Source organism: Poecilia reticulata, linkage group LG10 (genome assembly GCF_000633615.1).
Source record: "Poecilia reticulata strain Guanapo linkage group LG10, Guppy_female_1.0+MT, whole genome shotgun sequence".
NCBI lineage: Eukaryota > Metazoa > Chordata > Actinopteri > Cyprinodontiformes > Poeciliidae > Poecilia > Poecilia reticulata.
The window spans coordinates 20,365,757-20,384,574 of record NC_024340.1 but is presented as its reverse complement, the minus strand read 5'-3'; the positions used below and the strand labels follow the sequence as shown (position 1 = coordinate 20,384,574).

General features: G+C 38.5%; 1 protein-coding gene across 4 annotated transcripts in view; it reads left to right on the top strand.

Moving 5' to 3' along the window:
* Positions 1-18,818, top strand: part of LOC103471465 (protocadherin-1) — a 212,805-nt gene that overhangs the window by 187,992 nt on the left and 5,995 nt on the right. For 2 of the 4 annotated variants that reach the window (XM_008420488.2, XM_008420487.2), the window contains one exon: positions 3,934-12,770. The exons of 1 other annotated variant lie outside the window; for it this stretch is intronic. In XM_008420488.2, coding sequence (XP_008418710.1) covers positions 3,934-4,361 — 428 coding nt within the window. In that variant the 3' untranslated portion in view covers positions 4,362-12,770. Of the gene's footprint in view, positions 1-3,933; positions 12,771-18,818 lie in introns of those variants that run through there. One more of the 4 variants, XM_008420493.2, reaches the window with a different exon arrangement.

Here is an 18,818-nt window from a genome sequence, read left to right as displayed (position 1 = left end):
CCAAGGCCTCAGGGAGGAACTGGAAAAGACCTGGAAGGTGAAGACCACAGTGGTGCCTGTGGTCATCGGGGCCCTCGGGGCAGTCACCCCCAAACTGGAGCAGTGGCTWAAACAGATCCCAGGAACAACATCAGACATCTCAGTCCAGAAATGTGCAGTTCTAGGCACAGCCAAGATACTGCGCAGAACCCTCAAGCTCCCAGGCCTCTGGTAGAGGACCCGAGCTCAGAGGATGAAACAGACCACCCGCGGAGGGTGAGAAGGGAATTTTTTTTTTTTATTATATAAACAGAATGGATATATGGAAAAAGTTAAGTGAATTGATGGTGCACACTTTTTCATTGATATCAGTTTTAAACTGGGCAGAATATCAAGTTTTTTCAAGTAGACAGGTTCAAGACCAATTCACGTCTCAAGTCATTGGTGTGCAAAACTCCAAGCCAATTCACAAATATAATTTTTCAAGTCAAGTCTAAAGCCATAATAACAATACTCCAGTCTGACTTGACTCAAGTCATGTGAATTGAGTTAATGCAGACAACTTGTACTTACTATAATTGTGTGATATTTACATTTACAGAAGTGGATTTGTTTGTTCAGAACACTTGCACCATATGTTAAAAATGTGGAGCCTTTGTGTTAATTACAGTTGACGTGTCTTTCTGTAAATGATCAAAATGTTTTGGCAAAATTTTGAGTTGATAAAAATGTAACCAAGACCTACATTCTGTTCCTCATAATCCCACACCAAGCTGTGATGTCCCTGTACTCTATATTTTTTCTATGCTGAACAGCACAAATAGAGACTTGATAAATGCCAGACATTAATCTGAAACGCCCAGCACTAGTTTTTTGGCAGGAACAACCTTGAGATAATTTGACTACTTTCAGAGCTTCAGGCGTTGTTGAGCCAAAAAATATTTGAAGTGTTCCTAAGAGAATGAGACCACAAATATAAAAGGCGTCATATACTCGGAAGAACTCTGTTCTATGCTGAACATTTAGCTTTGGTGAGGGTCAAAGATAATCTCCAAAATCCCAAGTGACCTCTCATATGTAAAATAAGGCCAGCTTTGATTTCTGTGCCGTACTGAAAATCCTCTTTGGCCATTTCCATGAAGACTTGTCCCACTGTGATGTACTTCCATAATTTAACATGAAGCTGATGGGAATTCCTCAGTGTCTCTTAGTGTAAGGAAATTAACAGCTGCCACTCTACAAAGGCGGTATAACATACTTTAAAGTAGTTCAAGCCCATTAAGTTAAATTCAGAATTGAATTCAGAGGCAATAGAGGCACAATAATAAGCTGGCAACAGCCGAGTCAGCGGCTTCTAATCAGTTTACCTAAAATCCTCTGCAGTTGATGCAGGACGCCCAAGCAGTGCTACAGAAAGACCAGTATTGATCTCTCATAGTGACTCCAGCCCACACTGCCCAAACCCTTCGCTACTATCAGCCATTAGAATCAGCTTTATCTAAGACTGTGATCAGTTAGTTATTGTGTTTAGTTAAGAGAAACACGACCACTATTGGACCGGTCTTTGATTAAATCAACACATCCCTGTGTTGCAGGATCAAAGATTCGATCACATCAGATTTTACACATTCACATCGGTTGGTGGAGAAACACAATATATGGCAAAAAAAAGTCCGAAGGTTAGTGATAGGATACAGATAGCCTAAAGAGCTTCCGAAAAGAGATCATATAATGCTAAGATTTAAGATGACATTTTTTTTTAGTTCCCATGTCTGTGTTCTCTGCAAGAGGAGAACACAGATTTATTCAGTGAGTTTAGAGTAAAATTGTACTTCTCAGCTTGTATTTTCCCTTTGTACTTGATCATTATACTCTTTCTTCTGACAGCTTTGTTGAAAACCACATTGCTTAGAAAATGTTAAGAAATGTAGTACTTTGCTGAAGGACGATAGGTTCATCCATTGTGTTTCACGTATTTGACATTGTGAATATGTATATGTGTATCTTGGAGCACAAGAAATACATCCAGGAAGAGCCATTCTCCCATAGCTGTGAGGTGTTCTGTCTATTAATAAATGGCCCATTTTTGCAATATTTAATTTGACAAATATTGATTTAATTTTTTAAATTGAGATAGAAAATTCCTTCATTGTAATTTTTAGAATTCATACAGACCTAGCTATTACAATGTTGATAATTTGGAAAAGGTTTCTAAACAAAAAACTGCAGCAAGCAACAAAATGCTATAAATGTAAATCCAGAAATTAAAAGGAAGCTAATAAATAAAGCGATGCCCCGATCAGACCAGGTGTTGAAGATGTTCTGTTTCAACTGCTGTACAGTTTTTTTCACACACACAAAGCAGAATAGCTGAAGATATTTGAGAACCGGTTCAATATTTGTTTGATTTGAGGTTGCACACGTGTGTAGAACTGATTCTGGAGGTGGTGCAGCACAGGAAAAAAAAAAAAACGTACAAGCCAGTCAGAGGAAGATTTCTAAAAGTTACAACTCGGGTTTTTCCCACAGGATGTGGTCCAGCTGAACCCACCTGCTGCTGGGTTACATCTGGAGTTCTCAGGAATGCGTGTTCCATGTGACTCATGCTGACACAACGATCAGAGGCTGAGCACCTATTAAGCAGGCGCTCTGAACTAAGTAGTCGCTGGCACATGACTTAACAGTTTCTGCAAGCAACTTGCTTTTGCATGGGAAGTGCTTAAAAGCCCAAATCCGAGCCAGCGGCAGCCGTGAGAATATGGGGAGGGGAGTGTCGGCGACTCAGCACTCCCCTGGATTAGAACGGACACGTCAACCGGCAAACAGACAGAAAAGCCGACTGCAGCTCCTTTAGCAAAATATAGGCAATGAATGTCAATTATACATGAAGCGGAGGGTATTTTGAGAAATCGGCAGCATTCCCCAAGCAGACCAGCACTCCCTCCTGCCTCCTCCCTGCACCCACTTTCCATCCCTTCACGATGCAAGTCTCTAGCCTGGAGTATCAAAGAATGATCTAATGTCACGCACAGAAGAAAGGTTACTCTCTGCATACGCATTGATATTTCTGCTTCCATCTCTGACCTTTTTCTGTTCTGAGCTGTGATGGGGTTTTTTTAATGCAAACTTAGCCTAGCTGTCTGTCACTTTCTGTCTGCCTAAAGGATTCCTAAAGCTCAGGAAACAAGAATAAAAAAAACGTGTAAACTGGAGAATTCAGTTTAAAGTAAAAAAATAAAAAATACAACCCTGTAAAAACAAATCAAATCATAATCAGATTTTGTACTGTTGTTTTTTTTTTGCTTTTATTAGTTTCCTGAGTAACATTATTAACATCTTATTAAACCTGAGGTTGTTTGCCTTCTTAAAGGCAGCTGATCCTGTTTCATGCTCAGCAGCCAGTTTCACGAGGTCTCCATCTCTGAGCGCTAAATGAAACAACATTCCTGGCACTTTGTGAACTATTAGTGACTTGAAAAACAACCATGAATTTAATTGATTTCCTTCAAACGGTTTGAGCTTAGAGTGAAAAAAAGGATAATGTTTCCATCAGTGCTCTCACCAACACTGAACTTTGACAGCGTCCTTATTTATTTATTTTTTTATACACAGAAGCAACATTTGTTGCACATTTTTCTTGCAAAACCTAAAAGGTCAACATTCATGACCAGGAAGAGGGATCTGTTTTTGGTCAAGCAGTAGGTAACTATTAAAAAAATTTTTTTTATATATTGTTAAAACTATCACTATGTTTCGGTAGTATATGAGAGATATAATTTGGGTGCTTTTGGTTCCTACTATCAGTACAGTGGTAATACTGCAGTAATAGCATTTTTACAATGCATTTTTCATACACACACGAGCTTCATCTCCATCTCATGCAACCACTGTTTGTTTGCCAATTTTTCTAAGTAGCTCATCCTTATCTTTTCTGTTTTTTATGTCTTACTGCAGACCTCAGGCCCCTTCCAGACGTGGCAATGACCGGTAACTGCACACGTGAGTGCACAGAGTTTGGCCACTCTGACTCCTGCTGGATGCCCGGCCAGCCTTCCCCCAACCGTAAGGTCTCCAAGAACGCCCCCAAGCTCTCCACCTTCGTGCCTTACCAGGAAATGGACGGACAGGAGCACCTGATGGCCAACGGCAGCCCGAAGCCCATGGTGACGGAGGAACGTGGGACGGGTAGTGGCGCTGGTGGCAGCAGCTCCAAAGTGGCCAGCATGAGGTTCATGACCCCATACAGCAGTGCCTACCCTGGGAGCGGAGACTCATCTGGCAAAGACTGTGGCCTCGAGGAGATCCCACTGAGCCAGGCAGCGGAGTACCACTCTGCTACCACACCCACTGGCCAGACCTCCAAGAGAGAGATCTACCTGTGAGGGTCAAGCTCTCAACTTTAAATCCCCCAATGATCCACGATGCCGCTCACCGCCTCACCTCCCACCTCCTCACAGCCACCCCCTGTGCCTACAACTCGCTGTGCCACAGCACGACTCACCCTTCTTCCTTTTTACAACTGCATCACCGAACAAGGCTTTAGAACACCCCCGCCCCGTCTTACTGCCGCTACCGCTGACCTGACACTCCCCTCTAGAAACCAATCAAATGTAAGAATAGACAAACGAAAATGGAAGAAAATTCAGTTTTAGCTGCTGTGGATGGAATGTAAACGATGCCACATAGTTGTGATGATTTCATGGGAAACTATTTAGCTCTTCATGTATTTGAGTAAAATTTTTGTGTGTGGCATTACGCTTTGTCGCTGTGTCGGAACAGAAAAAGAACAAGAACTTCATGGGGGGCTAGGGAAGAACTTCTTGTAAATCCTACTTAAGTATACTGTGTAATCTTATCTATCCTCAACTTTTTTATTTTATTTACTTTGTCTTTGTTGACTTCGGAGGCCGTAGGAATCGCATTTTTTAGTCAAGTTGAACTCAACCAACGGAAACGGTTCATTGAAAAGACGTTTGCAGAAGCGCCGCTGTTTCACAATCACCGGAGTTGTATCTTAGTTTTTCGGCAGAACAGATCCTTTTTTCAGTGTACAGAGCTGTAAATATTACAAACAGTGACAGAGGAAACTGCTGTGGCTCTCAGTGTGGATCTGTGGCTGTTGTGCTGTCTGCAGATCTTCACGTATCGTCCCTTTGATGGACTGAAAATCTGGGCGCACACAGGGTAACAACATCGCAGCATTCAGTGTCACACTGCAGGAATCTGGACTCTTGAGCATCACCGACGGTGCCAAGTTACAACCACAAGACTTTTTGTTGTTTGAGTGTTTCAGTTTTTTTTTGTTTTATTTTGTTTTTTTTGTTTTTTTTTTTATCTCTGCAGCTTCTCAACACTGCTTCTGTGGGGAAGTACATCATTTTGTTTTATCAAAAGGAAGCTGACTCAGAGGATTAAAACCTCATGTTGTTCTCGGTAGTTGACCATTTTATGATAATTGTTAAAATGGACTTGTTTAACAGTTAAATATAAACACACAATCTTCAACATGTGTTACATTCCCATTTCAAGTTTACTGATGAGAACTGAAAAAAGGTTTTGTGGTAGAAAGTTCTGTTGCCATCAGAACACAGTGTTCATGTTTCAGAAGAAAGAACGACAATACAGAAACTGTAAAAAATAATTACAGCCTTCTGTGGTTCTATGGGTTTTACGCTTGAGGATGTATTACAAATGATCTGGTGTTTTTAGGTTCTAAAATTATTTAAATCTAAACCTCAAATTAAGGAATGGCCACAACAAACTCCACATTATTTGTAATTTTCAAAAATAAAACAAAATAATGTCAAATAGAAACATCATACAGCTAAATACACCATCAGTGTGGGGTTTAATCTCGAAAGCAGAAACAAGCTGCTGCTTGTGAGACGCTCCTAAAAAACTATAAGCTGTAGTTTTGGGTAGTTTGTTGTCACGATATGTGTATGTTTTTACGCCATGCCACGTCAGAAAGACAACCTTACTGATCTCAGAGAAGCGATTGTTGCTCAACATCAGTCTGGGAAGGGTAATACGATCATTTCATAGCAATTTGAAATCCATCCTTCTACCTAGGTAGAGGAGTATTATTCTGTAATCGAAAGAATTTACTTCCAGGATACTGATGGAGTATTGACAAAAGGTGTACATTGGTTTTACCTATGCTGTGTTATTCTCAGTAGATTAGTTGGCTTTTTATGCAGAAAATTCTTTCCACTTCTCATGCGTTTTGATTTTCTCAAGGTATAAAATTCCAAAATGGTAGCCATTTGTGGTTAAACCCAACTTTGTTACAATTGAGCTGCAAGAAATATGCAGGGTCTTGGCATTTTCTTCATTTCTTATAACTACAATTAAAAGTTGAAATGTCCCATTATAAAAGATTGAATAAAAACAAAACAATCATAAAGGTCCATCCTCTAGGGAGCAGATGTGAAGTCGAAAAAATCATCACTGCATATACTTTCAGCACCGCATTGGTGTAAGAAAAATTACCAAGATTTTCAGTCAAACTTCAATGATGATCGCGTTATACTCCAGTTTTGGTACAAACACAAGCAAACAAAAAACACACACAGAAAGAAAAAGCTGAATGTTTCTCAGAAAGTCCAGCTGGTCTCAGATGGTTGCACAAACATCGGTTGTGACGTTGCTCCTGCAGCAAGAATATGTTAAGCACAGTGTTCATGAAGACTTTTTTGTTTGTTTCTGAAGCAGCTGTTTCCTGTTGATAATGTCCACTGTAGCTGTTCTCACTCCTGAGTGTTTGACTTTAGAGAACGTCTCCCTGCTGTGTTCGTTAACTCGAAAGAGGAGCCCTGGGGTCATTGTCGCCGCTCGTTAGTTTCCAATTCTTTCCCACCTCTGCGTGAGGCCGAGTTGCTCCATGTTAAGCAGGAGTATTTATTAAGCCAGTTTGCTGTGTGAGGTGGGAGGGAGGGCAGCCGGGGAATGTGGCAAACAGTTGTTGTTGCGCTCCGGCCACACAGAAATGCATGATTAATGACGTCTGAATGGGCTTTCGTCCACTAACACTCCCACTCCCCCACACATGGAGCTCAGCAGAGAACGTCTAATTACAACCTGAGGCTCTGCATATCACCAGTGATAATTTGCGTGAGGAAAAGGGAGTTGATGTGGAGGTCCAGTCCTGTCAGGTCTTGTTCTCGTGGCTGCTGAAAATGTCGTGAGATTTCACCTGAACGGATGGAAACTTGCAGAAGAGGATGAGAAGAGGATATTGATTAGCCTGCTCTCTGAGATAGTTTAGCTTTTAAAATTAAATATACTGAGTCAAGTGCTGACATTTTCAAAGTACACACTTTCTTTTGCAGACACAGACAAAATAAAGTAAATAAAAATATTTGGATCTTAGAAAAATCCTGGAGTTTAATAAACTAAAAATGCACAGCTATGCATTTTGTACCATTTAAGTTAAACATGCCTGTTTATCATATCCACAAGGTGAGATCGATGTCTTTCTCGAGTGAACAGGAGTGTAACTGACTCATTAGCTTGGTTTCTTTGCACTCAGCACTTCCAGCCTTCACAGTCAGAGCACCACACCAAAGCAACATAAACAAGCTGAAAGTCTTTGCAAGTAAACTGATTACAAATTAGGGTCATCAGCTGGGTCAGGCAGGGTTAATATCTCGTTTCATGAGGCAAACAGCTTGATGGAGCATCGCAGATTGTTTCTCTCTAGCTCCATGTTTTTATCTTCAATGTACAATCATCCTTTACATATCAGCCAGCTAATTGCTTTGTGTTGTGTTTTATATTTGGTTCAACTTGAGGTAAAGCTTGACGTGTGGGCTCTTCTGCAGTTCTTCTCATGATCCAGCCTCTGAATAAAGTTTGATTTATTCTCGACATATCTGCCCGTTCAGTAAATATGCTCATACAACGACACACATACATCAGCCGTCATTCAGCTGCCGCTCAGCCCTGCCCGCTGAAGAGATTTAGAGCTCATGAGCGCTGCATGCTCCTGCAGTGATTTAACGCCCGAGCTCAACGGTCTGATTGATTATTTACAGGCGTTTCGTGGCGGTCCACCTTCACTCTCTGTCTTTCCGGCTCCTCTGCTGTTCTCCACCGGCTGCTTGGGTGCGTGGTCAGTGTCCCGGTTGGCCTGTGTTGTGCTGAGTGCGGTGTGTGGTGTAAGGATGCAGAAAAGGGTCTAGAGGTCTTGTAGCATCAGCTTAGTCTCAACCTTTTGGCACCAATTAACCCCGGAAGAAAACAACCACCCTCTGGTAACCTCTGGCAATCTTTGGCGAACTCTGCGACTTTGGTTTTACCTCAAAAGCAAACAGTGCTTTGGTGTTTGTGCGCATACTCACTAAGAGATTAGTTTGCTTATTATAGACACTTTTTAGTACAGATAAACTTAATTAAGCCCAGATAAAAGATTTGGGCTGGGACTCATTAAGTTCTTCCAAACTGGTAGACTGAAGTCAGTTTCCTCCTCTATGTACTAGATATGCATTATTAACAACTCAATCAGTCTGATTAGCATCATCAAAAGGATTGATCCAATCAGTCTTCCTCCTAATTTTTCAGTTCATAAGAGATTGGACATAAGTGAGCTAAAACACAAGAAAACACCATATCATGATGGAAAACCAGGCCTGTAATGAAGGAAGGCATTGCTCTTTTCACTCACAGTGAAACGTCAGTGAGATAAACCCTGATGTCAAGAAATGTTTGTTACAGCTCATGGATAATTCGATCAATATTTGTTAAAAAAAAAAAAATTACAAACACAGCAAAGGCAACAAAGAAGTGCTTCCCATAAAAACAGAAAACAAACGTCACAGAAAAGAAATGTCAAATAAAACTAAACGTGGAAAAAATGACCCCAAGTGGTCTGAACTGGGTAGGCCACATGGTGGTCACAAATTTGAGGAACAAGGTCAAAGGCAGTCAAAAACACTATTACAATGCAGTGCAGTAATAAAAAAATAATGACAAGTTGGAATTCAGATTAAAATGAACGATGTTCCAGCCTTTCAAAGGTAGCTCTAAACAGACGAAACAAAAAGTAAAAATTACCTTCATCTACATTTCATTCAAACGGATATGGCTGTGCAGTCAGACTGTCAGATTTAATAAAACCAAGCAAAGAGGAACAACTACCGTGCTCAGAATATAGTTATTTGTTTCTTTGCGTGACTTTGACTCAAATTTCCTCTTCTGTTTTTTTTTATCCTGTATGACTGCAGCAGGAGCCCTTAGCTGTGTTTTGAGAACGCTACATAGACGTTTCGATAATTTGGCAAAAATAAAACTCAGAATAAATTCAACTAGACAGAATTTCAAAATCAAAAGAGTAAAAGAAAAAAAAAACAAAAGAAAAAATGTTTTTGGGTGATATTTCACCCAAAAACACATATCAAGTACGGAGAATAATAAAAAATACTGCATATGCTGGGTATAAAGTAACAGTCAAATATTTAGACAAGGTAATGAAAAAAGTCAAACGGTGTCCAAACGCTTGACTGCTACCTCGTTTCTGTGACCATTTGAAGGATCCAGAGTGTCAGCAAACACTTCCTGCTCCCTGGAGGAAAACCTAAACCCCCCGACACAGCCTCCAGCCTCCCGACCTACCCGTCAGCCCCCAGGAGACCTTCTGTCACACACTTTGACAGTCTCTGTGTGGGTGTGTATGTGTGCGCAGGAAGAAGGATGGGAGCTGGTCGCTTTGCATGAACATTTGCTTTCAAATCCACTTCGCAGTGACAGAAATTGATATTTCTGACATTTCCTCTGTGTTGAAATTCAGATATCCTGTTTGCCGAAATATTCAGGTGGCCTTCGGATATGCACCGACTCATATCTAATCAGAGAAAATAATCTCTTCGAGGCTCTTCATTCAAGGTGGAAAAACAATTTGTAAAAGTAACAAGTACCTTCAGTCAGACTTGACAATGAAATGGACCATTATACACACTAATATCTATCAGTTAATTTATATTAAAAACAAAATCAGTGTGTTCTTCTGAAACCAAGCTGCAGCTCTTATTGAAAAATAGCATTACCATCCTTCTATTTTACTCTTAATTCAGTATTAACTGAAATTTATTGCTGATTCTTTCAACATTTATGACATAAATGAAATGTGAAAATCATTTCTTATTTCATTTTTTAAAGCTTTAGACATCTAAAATTGAACAAAAACTACTGGCTAACATACAATTTTGGGTGTTTTACACAGTTTTGTAAAAATTAAATATTTCTTACGACACTGGGCATCAGATATCAGCTGGATCCCCCCCCCCCCCTTGTATTTTTAAGTTCAGGAGATATAATTCTGATTATTCTGCTGTTGTGTTTGTATATTTACCAAACTAATTCTCCTTACATCATATTTTGGGTCATGTGAAGATCATTGTTCTCATCTTCCGAGTCAGTTATTACACTTTTCATCTCTGCCCTGTCAGAAAGTGTTGTTATGGATCTGTTGGTGACGTTTCTGACGCAGGAAATTCAACGTTTTCTCTCTGAGCTGTCTGAGATTCAGTTGGGAACCAGTTGATTCCCCTCGTTTCATTCACAATGTGTATAAATGGGATGTTTTCTCTGCTGAACACGTTAGACACAGAAAAAAAAAACACTTCATGATTAACTCATAGAAATTGCATAGAATTTTTTTTTTTTATAAGGAGAAAAAGTCCTGGATAATGGCTTAATATTTGCATTGCTTTTACTACACTTCTATTTAGTCAGCAGAAGCTTTACTTGAGAATCAACAAACGTCTTAGCAGCTTGATGAAGGGTGACGAGCAACACAAGGTTTACAAACTGACAGAGGAGCAACCCAATTGAACATTTAAATCTGCCGATACCCCTGAGCAGTTAAACAATAATTATACAAGATATTTAATCTATTAAAAAATATAAATACAAAGGATGAAAAGTCTGAAAAGGCCTTTCCATCCATTAATCCATCACCTTCCTCTTAATCTGAGGTTGGGTCACAGAGGCAGAGGTTTAAGAAAAAAGGCCCAGGCTTCCATTTCTCCAGCCACTTGGGAACAGGGGGGCGGGAATCCCTAGGCATTCGCAAACCAACTGAGTCCCCCCAATGTCTGGGTATTCCTCTGGGTGTCTGCAGGACGTGCCTTGAAATCCTGACCAAGGAGTCGACCAGACGCCCCGACCAGACGCCTGAGCCACCTCTACTGGCTCCTCTCAATGAGGAGGAACAGCGACTGTAGTTTTAAACTCTCTAATTGATTGAGGTTCCCACCTTCCTCTAAGGGACAGCCCAGACACCCTCGGAATGAAAATTGTTTCAGGCGCTTTTATCTGCTGGACAGAATAATTTTATGTTACTTAAAACAGGTTATTGTTTGTGAAAGAGTAGATTCATTAAACTCTCATCCTGTGATCTTCTTGTGAATCTGAAACATGCATCATTACAACACATTTAAATTTCCAGCAACTCTGGCTCCTCAAAGGACATTTTGTACTAGACACTCAAAATCCTTTTTTTACTTTGAACGCACTTTTGTGTAACAAAGAAGAATTAAAAACATTCTCTTCAAAATGAATACTTGTTTTGAATACCTACATTATATTTTGATAGATGCCTTTCTTATTTCATACCAGAAACATGTTGAAAACCATGAATGAAAACCAAACCTAAATCTAATAGGAGTATGCATCATTTTTGGCTCAATTGTATTTCTTACTGACCTTTCCTTGCAATAGATTGAAATGGATTTGAGAAAATTACTTTAAAGTATTGATTGTTAAAGTGTGTACAGAAAATGAAAAACATGGGTATGAAAAAAACGCAAACTACAGAAATTCAGGAAGGCAAATAAATAAAATAAAAACTAATGACAATGTTAACAAAAATATTCTCAAAATGTCTTGTAATTTCTTTTCAAAAATAAGATGAACAACAAAAAGATTAATTCAAGTTAGTGCAACACATGTTGTGTTATTGTCTTGCCACATATTGCCTCTGGTACTGTTTAGTTCACCATGATTTGCCTCCATTTCTAGGGAAGACTTTATTTAAAAAGACTTCATTAAAAAGGTGAAATATACCTTTTATCTTAAGCAACATATAATGTGTAGTCAAATTAACAATGATTGAGATGTAATGGCTTTTTCCTTTGATTTAAAAAAATGGACTGATCTTCTTGTTTTTGTTTGCTCTCCAGGATTACTTTACTTACTACTTCTTTTAGTTAAAATGTTTAGCATTAAATATGATTATTTCTCCCTGAAAACCTTCTGCTTGCTCTGCATAATCCATTTCACCCAATTTTAACCTTTTAGAAAACAAAACAAAAAACACTTTTATTGGATGCTAAGTAAATTTTGTCCTTCTGAAGTCTTAAGGTAAAAAAAAACATTTTCATTAATAGTGTTCATATCTACAGCTTGATGAGGTTGAATTTTGTCAGTGCAAACGTCCAGTGATAACTCAAATTGCAGTTCTACACAGATCGCTCTACATGAATCTTGGAATAAAGTTTGGTTAGCAGTTTTTTGGGATTGTGTATTATACCAAAGCTGGAGTCTCTGGTAGTGAGGCCTCAGCTGGAGCATGAAGACATGCCAACTTTATAAATATGATACATTTCTGTTATTGTCACAGTTGTTTATCAATGATATGGAATCTACACTGTTATAGACATACAATATGGAAATAAGTGATTCTTTTTATTATTATTTTTTTGTTAAACCTGATGTGTGAATGATAAATTGTTATACCCCCCAAACCGGGCAAGTTCGCTACAAGTTTTTTTTTTTTTTTTTTGGAAGACATGACAAAGACAGACTGGTTTAACCAGCTTATTTTTGCCAACCAGGACATAGAACAGTCTATCCAAAGTTTATCCTTACAGATGTAAAATTTTGTCATAAAACAACTAAAACTCAGTTTTTACTGCATTTCTGAGAAATTGAAACAACAAACTTATAACAAACTTATCCACGGATAAGCGGAAGAAAGTGGATGGATGGATGGTTCCTTCTGTAAGCAAAAATGAAACTCAAACAATGTAAAAATAAAACTATGTGAGGGCTGGGATTCACAGACCAACACAATTTGTGCACAATTTTGAAGACCAACAAAGAGATAGATGACTTTTTATTTACAAATGAAATCATCTGAACAGCAAGAAAAAGGCAGATATTGTTATTTAGAAATAAGATCATCTGTCTTTTTCACTGCTTTTCCAAACTGTGCACTATTGTGTTGGTCTGATATAAAGTCCCATTCCACCGGTTAAATGTTTTAGTTCTAACATTACAAAATACAAAAAGTTTAAGTAGGATTAATACTTTTGCAGGGCAGTCTGTATATGTGGTATTGTTCCTAAATATTTGAGGTTGTAATTTGCAAATTTAAGAAAAGCAACACAGTTGTAATTTCTATGTGATTTTATGGAGCTCATCTGTGGTGCCCACATCTATATATTACTACTAAGAAGCTAAAAATCTTCATAAAATTGGTCTTTGACACAAATTCCTTCAGTGATTTATTGGGTTTTAAGTCCAAATTTGTAAAGAAAAATACTGATTTTGGTCTTAATAACATGGACATTTTACAGTATAGTAAAAAAAATATTTTTTTCCAATTAGAAAAAAAAGTGCAGAAATAAATTTTTGAATAATTTTTGTCTTTACATGAAGTCCACGTTTGTAACCTACATGTTGGTTGGTTATATTTATATAGAAAAAAAAAAACTGCTAGTGAAGCCTTGTTTTTTTGTACAGTTTTATGTACATGCAAGTGTAGGTTTTTAAAAGATGAAAATGAGAAACTATATATATTCAAAACCGTGAAGGAATCCAGAACCTGTAGGAATATATCATCTAAAGTACCGTAGGATCTATTGTAACGTAGGAGAGAGGAGTAAGGCTCAGAGTGGAGGACGACGGCGTTCCTCCTCCTCCGATCATTCACCCACTCCTGATTTTTCCATTTTCGTTCTGGAACATTGTTAATTTTCTGAAACTGATCTCTTGTTTTTGATGTCTTTTGATTTTCTTGGAGGAAGTTTGGTGATGTGTTTGTTTGATCCTCATCCGTTCTCTTTCTATTGGCATGTTTGAATAAAAAAAAATGTGGTATTTTATTTTTGCTGAGCAAATCAAAGAAATATCTTGTAATTACTCCTTCCTTATAGCTTTACAATAAAATCCATTCAGTCGAAGAAAGATGATAAGTGAGTCTTTTTTTTTCCCACTAATATAGACGGAGCATGGACGGTGTCTAACTTTATCAGTTGTCATTGTATAGACTGATAACATAATAACTAACATATTTAAAGCATCTGTTTTGGGTCATTTTGGGAATTATACAGATCTCCCCTCCAAATTAAAAAAAGCTTATAAAACTAAAATAGAGTTAAAAGATGAGATAGTAGTGGAAATGTCACACTACTCTAATGTCTCTGTTACAGCTAAAATATATAACAGAGACAGTTGTTAGTCTTGATTTAAAGGAATTCAGTGTTTTAGCTTTTCTACAGTTCTCTGGAAGTTTGTTCCAGATTTGTGCTGCATAGCAGCTGATTGCTGCTTCTCCATGTTTGTAAAAGCTGAAGCGGTGTGGTGACTCTTGATTGCTCCTCCTTCAGAAATAATCATGTCCGTGTTGGTTTTGCGGTCCAGCAGAGCCAGTTATGTGGTTCTTCCACAGTCTATATTCAGAGATCATTTAACACTTTGACATAGGCAGCCTCAGGTCTGTGGTGAGCACAGCATTCGGACTGAAAAACGTCGATAGCAATAGCAACTTGTCCTGATTTCAGCAGTGGTTTGATAACTTAAGGCCTGGGGAAAGCACCTGATGAGAGGTAGGAATTTATTATTTGAATCAAATCAAACGCCATGACAGGTAAAAGTTAATGTTGTGGCAAAGTCTAAAAAACATGAAAAAACTTAAACGTGGCCTTTCTGAAAACTGTAAAGTCAATGTCCACGGACAGACCAGGCTTTCAAACGCACCATCTCCACCAGATGATATGAAATGTGGATGCTCTGGATCTAAAATCTGATTTTCAGTTAAACAGTTTCCATTGTCTGCACATACAGTTGCGACTACAGGTTCTTAGTGTCTTACCAACCCGTCAGCAAAGCTTAGAAATCATCTCTTCTCAGTTTTTTTTTTTTTTTTTCCCCCAGTTTATTGGATTCCACTTCAGGAAATTGACTCGTGAATTCTCACGTTGCACCCCGAAGCGAGGCGTCACCCAATCACATTTCAATGGAAACAAACTCCGATGTGTGGCTGCAGTGTACAAGGAATATCAAACGCACTCTGAGGAAGGCGTTTATGACACTCCGCTTATAGCGCTGTTGCATCGCATTACAGCAGTAAATTGAAATTCGGGGCAAAATGATTATATTCATTGCCACACAATATTTCTGGGAACAATAAATGAAAAATATTATCAGGGCTTGTTTTGAAGCAGATGACACAGTTGCAGCAGGTTGCTTTTCTCTGCCTTCTTTCCCCCAAAGGTTTCATCACTTTAACCCATTTCCTCGTCCACGTATATTTAGGTTGTTTGTCTGCTCTTCTCCTGTTTTATCCATAATTTTGTCTCCTTCTTTTGTATGTCCCCCTTGCTTTCCTGGTTAGTTTTTTTCTTCCCTACTTTTATTTATATTATATTTTATCAGTTATTTCATCCCTTCCCCCCCACCCCCCCGTCCATGTGCATTAACATAGTTTCCTGCAATATTGTTGCTTCATTTCTTCATCCTATTTTTCACTATTGTTTTTCACCTTCCATCACTACTCATTTCCATACTTCATTTAGTTTTCTAGTCTCCGATCTCTTCCTCAAGTCCACATTCAACTTGCATCATATATTTTTCTTCATCTTGAATTTTCCTATGAATGTTTTCCTCCCCTTTATGATTTTTTAAATTGATCAGATATTCCCATCCTATTTTTGTCTGTCCTCGTCTTTCTTTCTGCTTCTTCCAATTTATCCATTACTTTCTTCTTTGTCATATCCTTTTCACTTTGAATCTGTCTTGTGAGGTCCTACGCCCATTCCTCTTGTTGTGTTTGCTTTCATAAGCTTCATTTATATTCCCTGATTCTTTATTTCCTTCTCCACTCTTGTCCTTTTACCAGAGTTTTGCTTTTCTCTGTGATCTGATTCTTCTTTTTTCTTACCTTGTTTTTACTCTCTAGTTTGGAGGAGTGGGTGGGCATCAGGGACTCAGCACTGGATTGGTGCAGTCAACTTGGCAGAGCAAACTTTCTGTGTCAGCCTGGGGGACCACTTATCCTACGCTGCTCTTCTTTCATGCGGGGTCCCACAGGGCTCGGTTTTAGCCCCTCCCCTGCTTTCTACTTTATGTTGTCCCTTTTGGCTACATACTGGCAAAGCATGGTGTGTCATTTCCTTGTTATGCTATTGGTAATCAGATAAATATTTTTAAATATTATACAAATGTGTAGTGTCATTGACAAAAATGCTTAAGGCCTGATTGGTTTTCAGACTTTTAATTGTTGAATGAGACTAAGACTGATGTGATATTGTGTGTTAGCACAGCTGAAGCTTCCCTAGTTGATATGGATTTTGAAAACCAACAATGAGACATGTTGAGGTTAAAGTGGATGGAGGCGTTACATGTGACAGATCAGGACGTCAGGTCGTCAGTTCCAGCTTTTGTCAGTTGAAGCAACTTTAGAGAAAATGAATGGCTAGCATTTGAACAGTGCTTTATCAAGTCCAAGGATTCCAAAGCGCTTCACATTACATTCAACCACTCACATGTTGATAAACTACATTGTAGCCACAGCTGCCCTGGGTTTGACTGACAAAATAAACTTCACGAGGCCAGCAGGAAAGACTGGTGAAAAGTCTTGGCTGCCCAAGGAACTGACCAATTACATGACCAAACCCTGCAGCTTGCATACAATTCCTTCAGTTTAGCTTTCCTACACTGGCTGCCCCTACATTTTTGAATTCCTTTCTGAGTTGCTGCACCAGCCCTGCCAACCTCTCAAGAAGGAAACTAAATGTACATGGACAAGATCTCTCAATAGTTTGTAAAACAAAGGTATAAGTGCTTATATCATTAACATTTTAGATCCCAAAAGTTGAAAAAATGTTTTAAGTATGAAACATCCATTGACTATATTTTCATACTCCTGTTTTTTGTACTATATATTGTAAACGTATATCAAACTATCTAAGCTTCATAAAAAGACAGTTTGATTAGAAAAGTATGTGATACGGATTGACTGCTTATTCTCGACTCAAAAAGACAAATAGCCAAAGTAGGAAGTAAATAACCAAAGTTATTAAGCGACTGCAGCAATTTTTCATGAGCATAAAGTTTACTAGTCAGGAAAAGACGATCTTTTACAATGGTTTTGGTTTTAATGTGACATCTGTATGTACACATCATCTGCTGATGGCCATAAAATAACTTTTTAACAGCTCTATTAGGCCTCATGTAATTCAGGCAGTACATTCAGATCAGTCACACTTGCACAAACACTACATTGCTTATTTTTTCATAAAAAAGACTATTTTGGCCTTTTGTCTTTCACGGAACACAATGTTAGAAATGGACATGGCTTGTTGTTAACTACTATTAACAACAAGTCTGGATTTGGCTGATTTTAGAATTGGATGGTTGTGGTGCTTTTGCTTTTGTAGTTCCAAAAAAATTTGAAAATAAAGAAACTTTTACAAATTAAACCGCTTTCATGCCAGTTTACCAGTCATTTTTAAAAATGTGCCAGATAGCTCTGTCTTTTGGGCATTGTGCCAGGCTTTGATTTTAATATTTGATTTCACTTTTATTATGAAATAAAAGTGAAATCAACTACACATGTTTTATTGCATGTTTTATTATCAATTTATTATCAATTTTTTTTTTTTGTAATTTGTTCAAACCTCCTGCACTTTTAGCTCAACACTTGGGATGAGTGAATCATATGTCATGGTTGGGCAAGAGGAAGTGTTGGGGGTTGTGAGGATTTGAGATTTTCTGTCTGTTTATTTAAGTTTCTGTGTTGTCCTGTCTATCCCTTGATTGTCCCCAGCTGTCCCTTGTTTCTCCTGATTGTCTCCCTGTGTATTTAAACCCACCTGTGTTCCTTGTCGCGTCCATTCCTCCGTCAAGTCAGTTGTCTGTGTGTTGTTTTTGAGAATCACCAGTTGCTACCAGCTTGTGAGCCTTAGGCTTCTGCTCAAGCTGTGCTGCTTGGACTGTTGGGATTTTTTTGTGTACTATTCATCAGTAAAACCATCATTTACTTCATTTCAACCTGGGTCCGCTGCGTCTGCCTCACCACCATCACCACAAATCATGACAGGGCTCTCCCATCAGCCTGTTAGTTTCCAAAACCACAGGCACAAAAACAAAACAAAACAAAAAAAACATAATAATCCCTCCATGTACAAACACACAAAAGCTCAGTCAGCCCCCTCCAAGGCCTTGTGCAGGGTGTAAAGCTGACATATATTCATCTCAGGCTATTGGTATTTTTACTTGAACTTTTTCTCATCCCTTGAATGTTTATTCTTCCCTCTGTTTTACTTTTGTGTTTGTTGGTGGGGTTTTTTTCTTTCCTCTGTAGTCCATCTCATCATTTTATGTGGTTACAGAGGAAATGTAATTTGAGCCTAAAAGAGGAAATAAATGATTATATAATATTGTAAGATGAAGCCATATTGATTCTCTGTGGTTGAATCAGGTCGCAGCAGTAGGAGAAAGAAGAAAAAACAATTAGAGCCAAAGAATGGAGATAATGGAGGAAATCGATATGCCAGAGGAGCAATTTAAAGGTGATAAGGTCACATTTGTGGACTAAAAGGGATTAAATCTATAAT